Raw genomic sequence first — 9983 nt, forward strand, 5'->3', positions numbered from 1 at the left:
ACATTGGGTTCATTGACCCGGACACAATGCATGTCAAGACCATAGAAGAACCCCTCTATAACGGGGATACACCGGAGACTTTGCTAAGGTTTTTGAAGCGACAACGTGACAAAAGATAATACTTTGGCCTTACAACTTCCGGTGAGTGTTACTCTCTTATAACACATTCTATTTTGCTCACTTATATATATGACACTACATATTTAAACGTGCGCAGGTTTCACTTTATTCTTATCGTCATTAAAATGTACGAAGGAGAAGTTGAAGTCTTTGACTCACTAACCAAAGAGCCTATACAATACAAGTCTTGTTTTCTTATGCTCAAAAGGTAATTCAAATTCTTATCGGTTTTTTTGTTAGTTTCCTGATATCAAGCTGATTGATAACTCTTTTGTGCATTTTCTTTTGTCGGGCAGCGTATGGGAAACTTTCATCAAGGAAGATCAGTCCCATGATTGGAAACCGAAGCTGATATGGCGTGCGAACAAAGTAAGTAGTACTACCTAGGTCCACACACCTTTATCATACTTCATTATTGTTTGACTGAATTATATTCTTGTACAGAAATGCGCAAAACAACCACCGGGGACTAATCTATGTGGATACTACGTTTGCGAGTACATCCACAGAATTGTCGGCGAGAGAGCGAATAATGAAAGAAATAGAGAGGTACGAAAATAATATTCACAAATTTATTTTCTTACCATAAGTTGTGCTGAGTTTCGGTAATAATTGTTTGATTTGTGATTTGATATAACACACATAGCTCATGTATTCATCTTATTCTTTTACGGTTGAGAAGAAAGCGGGAGAAGATCGGAATCGAGGAGCGCTTCAAAGCAATCGGCGATGAATTGGCGGGATTTTTCCTTCGGGAAGTCATACCACCATCCGGAGAGTACCACTATGCATAAAGATCTTCTCCAGCTCCTCGATTGCTTTGTGTGTATATATAGTTTGACTCGGAGTGTACCACTATGGTACATGTGTGTAATAGATCGATCTTCATGCTTGTACTATGGTGCATCGACTTGATTTGCATCGGAGAGTACTACTTATGCAATTACATGTGTGTTATATTATATGCACCAACTTTATATGCATCACCTTGATCTTCATGTACTACGTAAACCCAAACGCATTTCCGGTGCATCGACGCGATATGAAACGCTCCGATACCCTAAACCCCTACGAAACCCTAAACCCTGAATTCTCTGCCGCGGCGAGAGATTCTCGAATTTTCCTGCCGAGGCAGCCTACCTTTGCCACCGGTTTGTAGTACAAACCGGTACGAAGGTCCATCGACGTGCGCTCTCCTGGGCGCCCACGTGGAGGGCCATCTATACCGGTTCGTAAGGAACCGGTAGGAAAGGGGGGGGGCCTTTTGCACCGGATATTTTATACCGGTTGCTAAACCGGTGCAAATGGCCCTCTGGAACCGGTATTGATCAGCGTTTTTCCACTAGTGGCAGAACAATGAGTCTATCAAAAGACCTCACGATATAGCAGCCATGAGGAACACCGTTGCTTTCTTCATCTCACTCCTGCTGTGCGCATCACTCACGGCTGATGCCTCCCAGGAGGACCAGCTTAAGAGGTTCATCGAGTCCAAGGCCAGAAAGAGGCAAATTGCTAGGGTTACTAGCGCAAATCGGCCTGAGGGAACAGACTCATGGGTCGACCCTGGCAGCTTCAGCCACCTACCAACGAAATGCCCCATCCCACCGGCAGGCACCAAGGCGGCCGACAAGATCACGGCGCTGCCCGGCCAGCCGCCGCGCGTCAATTTCGACCAGTACTCCGGTTACGTCAAGGTGAGCGAGAAGCACTTCCGAGAGCTCTTCTACTATTTCGTCGAAGCTCCCTACGAGCCGGACTCAAAGCCACTCATCCTCTGGCTCAATGGCGGGCCCGGATGCTCATCTCTGGGTTACGGCGCCATGACGGAGCTCGGCCCGTTCCGTGTGAACCCCGACGGCAAGACCCTGAGCAGAAATAAGCATGCATGGAATAACCGTAAGTAAAGCGTTCATCTAAAAACTGTAAGTAATGCTTATTTACACTGTGATGCGCATAATTGTTGTTACTGTATAATGTATACTGAACTGATTGATACGCTATGCAGTGGCTAACGTAATCTTCCTAGAGTCGCCGGCTGGTGTCGGGTTCTCCTATGCGAGCAACGATAAGAACAACAACGACAACGTGGGTGACCGGAGGACGGCTGAGGACACGTTCGTCTTCCTGCTTAACTGGCTGGAGAGGTTCCCCGAGTACAAGGGGCGCGACTTCTACATAGCCGGTGAGAGCTATGGCGGACACTATGTCCCTCAGCTCGCCACCGTCATCAAATTCATGAACGAGCTCCACGGCACCACTTTCATGAACCTCCGCGGTATCTTCGTAAGTAGATGCACATAGGTTGCCAGATGGTCCGGTAGTGTCCAGCAACCTACGTATACCCATAGGTTTCGTTGTGTTGTCCAGGTTGGCAACCCGTACCTGGACGATTACAAGAACGAGAAGGGGAACCTAGAGTTTCTGTGGAGCCACGGGGTGATCTCCGACGAGGGGTGGGCCGGTATCCTTGCCAACTGCACCTTCAGCCCTTCCGATGATTGGCAGTGCTTTGTGGCATCGCGCAGGCCCCAGAGAGGCAACTTGGATCCATACAACATATATGCCCCGCTCTGCCTCCATGCGCCGCACACCGGCATCTACTACTCCAGCAGCTACGTAAGACAATGCCAGCTCTCTCTTCAGATTTATAAGTGTTTTTATGTTCCAATTTCTATCAGCCACACTTCTACCAGCCACACCAAGTGTAGTACAAGTACTTCAGTTTTTTTGTTTTGTTTCGTCAGCTGGCCGGCTACGACCCGTGCGCCCCCCACTACGTCAAGACTTACCTGAACAATCTCGAGGTGCAACAAGCTCTCCACACCCGGCCCAAGACGAGATGGTCAGCTTGCAAGTAAGTACTTGTTCCTAGTACCTGCTACTTTGCCACTTCCAAGCGAATTTTCAACCTCCCAAACCGAATCTCACATTCAGTATACTCCTTCATTTAATTCCATTAGCCTGGACTTGCCCTATAATGATGGCCCAGATTCCGTGGTGCCAACCATCAGCAAGCTCATCAAACGTGGGCTAAGCGTCTGGATCTTCAGGTACCTCAAGCATCAAACAGATTAAAGTAGGTCTGATGTTTCTAACCAGTAGAGACCGTGCATGTTTTCTCTTCAGCGGGGACATGGATTCCGCATGCTCAATTGCTGCCACGAGGTACTCCGTCAAGGATCTCGACCTACCTGTCACCAAACCATGGCGCCCCTGGTACACCCCAGACAGCGAGGTAAGTTAGTGCATAAAGTAGCAAGTGCTAATTCAAATTCAAATGCCATTTTAAAATTTGGAAATTAAATCGGATACTGCATGCTGGCTGTAGGTTGGAGGCTATGTCCAGCAGTATGAGGGAGGCTTCACGTTTGCGTCGGTGAGGGGAGCCGGCCATACGGTCCCCACTTACCAGCCCAAGAGAGTGCTTGTTCTTCTCTACTCCTTCCTGAAAGGCATGCTCCCACCTGATGATGTCCCAAACTAAATTTGTGACGCATTCACGTGTTCACCATGTGCCTCATTGGAACAGTGGACTGATTCCCTCCTCACTTGCAATAAATTGTTTCTTAGTTACACACAACTTTGAAACTAGATAGCATGGGTACGGACATAATCATATGGCCGGTTTGGCACTTTCTATGCTGAAAATAAGTGTAATGGTGTTGACATTGGAAAGAATAATGTGAGTAGCACATCTTAGCTTCTGCAGGATGAGCATCTTTGATTTCAATCATTCCTTATGTTTCCTAAACCTTTGCCAGGCGGTAAAGAAGAGAAAACAAAGCTCTACGGTCTACAACTCTGCATATTTTTTGAACACTAATAAGGGCTCCCGTATCGATTTCAACTGGCAAAACTTCTATATCCAGAAACGCATACATATAATACAGGATGTAACTGTTTGGGGTGAGATGCTAAATGACATTCATAGGAACAGAAAACTAGGGTCCTTTTTTAAAACCGACTTTAAAAAAGCATTTGATAACATCGAAAGAACAATTTTTTTCCAAGAAATGGAGACGAAAGGTTTCCCAATAAAATGGATTAATCTAGCAATGAAGAAAGTGACTAGTGGGAAAGTAGGGATCAATATCAATGTTGAGATTGGATGCTATTTTTGTACATACCAGGGCTGAGGCAAGGCGATGCACTTTCGCCTCTTATTTTTGATGCCGCCCTAGATGTATTGTTTATCTACAAACACGATAACATGGTTTGATGTCTTGTGTATGTACAAACCTACTGCAAGGAGGGATGGTCATCCTTCAATATGCAGATGATGCCATTCTTCTGCTAGAAAACAACATAGAATAAGCTAGAAATATGGAAATTATCTTTCGTTTGTTTGAGAGGATGCCTGGATTAACAATAAACTTCCATAAGGGTCATATGATCTGTATTTGACAAACTATTGAGATTTTGGATGCTTCTGGGGAAATTATCTTTTGTTTGTTACGATTGGACGAAATGTCAAAGATTCAGGGGTATCTCTCCTGACAAGGTATTCCACTAACCACCAGTCTAGAACAAGACTTTGGAGCCCTTGTCGAGAGATACTTTGGCGCCAAGTTTGAATTCTTTTAAGATTATGAAGGCTATGCAAGAATTAGGACCCACCGCTTGGGTTGGAGGGGAAAATGTTATTCGTCCATTGGTATTTAGCTTATACGATACATCGGCAAAGCAAGTGATCGTCATTCTCCGACAATAAGCGCCATTTGTTGAGAAATTTTGATTTAACAAACGCAAGACCACCTTGTTCTTTTGGGCGACGGACTTCATCCCAACTAACCATATGATATCTCCTTTAATTTCCTACCCCTCCCTACAAGGATCTAGATATATTATTGGCAAAGCTAGTGTGAATGGCATCCGCTAATTGGAACAAAACTGTAACAAAGGTGGAGGGCTAGATATGGAGGAGGAGGTCAGTGTCAGGTGTGTTGCCGGTGACATGAAATTACCTTTCTAGGGGTCAAATGTATGATCCACTGTGTTTACTAGCGGCTCCCAATCAACCATCATGGCGAGCCTTCTGTCCGCTATAGGGAACCCGACAGGAAGGAGCTTGTAAGGCATTTCAGGAGGCTTGCTACTCTAGTTTGTTCCTGAATCGAGGCCATCATAGTGATCAACTCAGGTTTGTGAAAATTAATCTTGAGGCGGAACAGAACTTTGAAACACAAAAGAAGAAATTTGTGCTCCATGTTTTGGATGAGGATGATGTGTTGTCGGCATATTGTGGATCCACCCTGCCAGGCCGCACCACTTATATTTTCTTAAGTATACATCTGATGACATTGCATTGGACATGCCGTTACAGCATAGAGAAAGTGAAAGCTAGAGCGTTTCCAACAACTCTAACAAATGCCGGTTCTAGAAAAGGATACTAAATTGGAGTTCAGAAACCCCAGGTTCAGTTCAAGTGGGGGTATGATCAGACAGAAAAGGTTGAACACCATGGACGAAAATTGGAGCTGTTACAAAGTTCCACATATATACTGAATATAGGATATCTCCACTAGTTTAGCGCATATGCCAGCTTATACATGAACAGAGGTAAAAGACATGATGGACTGTGGTTAGAATAATACCTAGTGATCTAGTTATTGTTCTTATATTATAGCTGCATGATTGGGTTGCTCATAATTATTTTATGTTACTACCAGACTGGTCATTGGTAATGTCCAAAGTAGACGTTATCATTCCACGATAAGTTGGAACAAATCCTGATTAGTGCTAAATGTCCAAAGTGGACGTTAGGACAAAGGAAATATTCATACAGATCGCACAGCACCAGGACAGCAGGCCAAATGGTGCTCTCTCCTAATCGGAGGCGCTTGTGTCAAAATAGAAGTGGACAACATACAGCCGGCGTATGCAGTTTTCAATTCAGCAAAGGCCACAAAGATTATTACTTTTGTCTGGAAAGGCTGGAGGAAATTTTCAACGCCACAACGCTGATCGCTTCAAAACATTATCCTCGATTCTCCTGTCTCCCTGACCTATATAAGAATCCTTCAGATCATTGTTATCCCGACAAGCAGGTACTAAATTCATCAGAGAACATCATGTCGAACAGTCCATTGTGTTTCTTTCTCCTCATCTGCGTTGCCGCGTGGCATGCAGATGCATCGCATCAGGCCCAACTCAGAGAGTTCTTCCTGTCCAGAAGGAGCAGCAGCAACAGCGTATATGAGCCCAGGGTAGGAACTGCTGCTACCAATAGCCTCCGAGCAGAGTCGTTCTCTGTCACTGACCAGACCAGTCTGAAGGACGCCGACAAGATCGCAGCGCTTCCAGGGCAGCCCAACGGTGTCAGCTTCAGTCAGTACAGCGGGTACGTGACCGTCGACAAGAACAACGGCCGTGCGCTCTTCTACTACCTCGTCGAGGCAGCGACCGACCCGGGGGCGAAGCCACTAGTCCTGTGGCTTAATGGAGGTACAGTTGTAAAGAAATATACATCGTCCTGTCCTCTTGCACTTGTATTTCTCTCCTTTAAAAAAACAATGTATATATTGTCTCAAATACAATTATGTAACTGATGTCTTAAGGTTGTACAGGACCTGGGTGTTCATCATTTGGCTATGGGGCTATGATAGAGCTTGGCCCGTTCCGCGTCAACAGCGACAACAAAACTCTAAGCCCAAACGAGCATGCCTGGAACAACGGTGAGGGAGGCGCACTACCAACTAGTAACGGTTTCTTCCTTCCGGTGATTATCTACATGAACCATCTGGTAAGTGACATGTGAGATTTTGCAGTGGCTAATGTGATCTTCCTGGACTCGCCGGCTGGCGTCGGGTTCTCCTACTCCAATACGACTTCCGACTATGACAAGAGCGGAGACCAGAAGACCGCGGACGACGCGTTTCTCTTCCTCCTCAACTGGCTCGAGAGGTTCCCTGAGTATAAAGGCCGCCCCTTCTACATCTCCGGGGAGAGCTACGCCGGACACTATGTGCCGCAGCTCGCAGCCACAGTGTTGAGTCACAACCTGAACAATGCTACCAGAACTTCCTTAAACCTACAGGGTATCCTGGTAAACCAGTTAACTAAACTTTATAATATGTAGCACCTTTTTTTTGCTTGAAATTAATAATATAGCAACTGCATCTCTACATGGTTAGGTTGGCAATCCATATCTTGACGATAACATGAACACAAAAGGAGTGATTGATTTCTTGTGGAGCCATGCGGTGATATCAGACGAGGTGTTCGCTAACATCACCAGGAGCTGCAATTTTAATCTGTCGGATGGTAAGGCGTGCTCTGATGCCATGGCCGCATATGATTCCGCTAATGCTGACCCGTTCGACATTTACGGGCCAGTTTGCATCGACAGACCAGATGGAACATACTACCCCAGCCGATATGTAAGATATTGCATCTTCTTACATAGCACTACCACGGAATTATATGCACGTAAACACACTTTCCTTGAGTATTTGTTATTAATTGAAAAAAAAATCTGCTTAAAATTGTGCAGATACCTGGGTATGATCCATGCAGCGGCTATTATGTAGAGGCTTACCTCAATGATCCTGAGGTTCAGAAGGCTTTGCATGCTAGAACAATAAAGTGGGCAGGCTGCACGTAAGATTGCTAAATTGGACGCAAATAACAACGTTGATGATCTAGCACCCATTCTGTCGACACCACTTCCCTTAACTGATGCTCATGTGCAGGGACTTGCACTGGAAAGATTCAGCGGCGTCCATGGTGCCAACTCTCAAATTTCTTATGGCTAATGGGCTGCCTGTGTGGCTGTTCAGGTAACATGCATGGCACTCCAGATTGAACTGCATCTACAAGCACCTGATATGCAAAAGTTGGTACTAACAAGTAACAAGGTCATGTTTTCAGCGGCGATTTCGACTCCGTGTGCCCGTTTCCCGCCACGAGGTACACCATCAATGACCTTGGCGTTACCGTCACAGAGCCATGGCGGCCATGGACTGCAAACAACGAGGTAACCTGCTACCTGATCTGATTTTCACTTGTCTGTTCGTCCTGACGCTGATAATTGTCACAGGTTGGAGGGTATGTTCAGGCATACACGGAAGGTTTAGTTTTTGCATCCGTGAGGGGAGCTGGTCACCAGGTCCCGTACTTCGAGCCCGAGAAAGCACTGATATTGGTCAGCTCATTCCTGAAAGGACTGCTACCACTCTATGAAAAGGGGCAGTAAAACTGAACCTGAGTAAAAAGATGTGCAAGAAATTCCTGGGCACTGCACATTCGGTATCTTGCAGCCGTATCTGGATTGTATCTGTACTTTACAAAAATCTAGAGGTACAAGATATTATGAGGAGCGTATCTGTCGATTACAAAGATCTAGATTTCTCCAAAAAGAGTATCAACCAGGTCTCTGTATTTTTTGGAGAAACCGGCAGGAGAACTGCCTATTTCCTTAAGGAGAAAATATATACATGTCATGATTTTCTCGAGACATATCGTCACAAAACCCATCGTCTCTGCATTTTGATGCAGGCTGCCATATTTATTGCATTTTTCGATGAAGAGATTTTTATTAACTGTAGCATTCACATCAAGGATGTACAAGCATAAGAGTTATACCTTGCATAAAAAGATGTTGATAGCCCAAAAAACACGAAGGAAAAAATTGGCACCGTAAGACAAAAGAAGAAATAACCTGAGGTGATGGAGTGCCAAATTGCCAATACTTAGATTACGCCGCCAGCGGTGGTGCAACTACGTATTGACCAAATGGGTAATCATATGAATAACCTGCATGACATTAGAACTTTCTTTTGTTGAAAACAAGATAATCACAGCAAGTCAAAATCTAAGTGATTATTTGAGTGTTTTTCTGGGAAGAGGAATATTTCGTAGGACTATACGATCATCCTTCACATCATTCCCTATTAGCCTAGGATTATGCCACACTACAACCTACATAGTCAACTCTTTTGGCAGACATATATCAACAAGGCACAGATATGTACCAATGGAAAACTCATACAACACCAGGACAACATGTCACATGGTGTTTTGTTCTTAATTTTGACAAGGCTGACCAAGTGACAAGGTTGTACAGAACTTGACAACATGTATCTGAGAAATGTAATTGAGTAGCTGTGGAATCATCTTTTTTTCGTTCAATCAGTCGGGACAGATATTTACGATAAAATCCACTTTTTATGCTAAATTGTTTGCTTGACCCACATTCCCCTTTGGATTAGGGTTTAACCTCCAAATCATCTCAGCCAATTTATGAAAGGGCAGACCCTCATAAAACTTTTCTCATGAAAAATCATAAAAAAGACAACACACTTGTAGTTATATGGAGTATACACATAATTTTGGTTTGAAAATATTGAAATTTCTTCAAGGCCCGATGATTTTTTTTTTGATATAATGGAAGAGAAAATATTACTCGACCAGTCAAACCTCGGACAAAGATGCTCCGAGGAGATTAGGACCCACCAGTTAAATTCAAATTGGGAGCGAGACATGCATTTTTGGACAATTAGGACTAACTTGACACCACCAACTGTTTTAGAACTCGGGTGTATTTTATTCATAAAATTATTAGAACATTGATATAGGAGGTAACAAGCTACATAAAGTGAAAACAAAAAATAACCTTACTGCTATTAAACCTGCATTTAAACCAGGAAACAAATTGTTTACTTGTGGTACTCAAATCCATCCTCTGTGTAGTGGACATGGACACATGGTGGCTGTTTGACCCTGCTAATGTTTATTGTAAGCTGATATCAGAAGCATGCTTACAATCACTACTTTGGCCGTTGGGAATTTATATATCATAGAAATTCCTTTCGCCTAAAAAGGGACGTCAAGTCCTACTCCATGTGCACTGCAGTAAAGAGCAT

The 9983-nt window shown here is 44.3% G+C and overlaps 1 protein-coding gene across 1 annotated transcript; it reads left to right on the forward strand.

Annotated features, from left to right (window-relative positions):
- Nucleotides 1–1511: 1511 nt before the first annotated feature.
- On the forward strand, nucleotides 1512–8314 carry LOC124657098 (serine carboxypeptidase 1-like). The gene is made up of 11 exons (XM_047195710.1): nucleotides 1512–2016; nucleotides 2126–2403; nucleotides 3247–3355; nucleotides 6184–6564; nucleotides 6687–6794; nucleotides 6888–7165; nucleotides 7254–7499; nucleotides 7613–7719; nucleotides 7812–7898; nucleotides 7990–8095; nucleotides 8159–8314. Exons 1-11 carry the CDS (start codon nucleotides 1512–1514, stop codon nucleotides 8312–8314), a joined length of 2361 nt encoding a protein of 786 aa, XP_047051666.1.
- The last annotated feature ends 1669 nt before the right edge of the window (nucleotides 8315–9983 follow it).

Source organism: Lolium rigidum, chromosome 5 (assembly GCF_022539505.1).
Source record: "Lolium rigidum isolate FL_2022 chromosome 5, APGP_CSIRO_Lrig_0.1, whole genome shotgun sequence".
NCBI lineage: Eukaryota > Viridiplantae > Streptophyta > Magnoliopsida > Poales > Poaceae > Lolium > Lolium rigidum.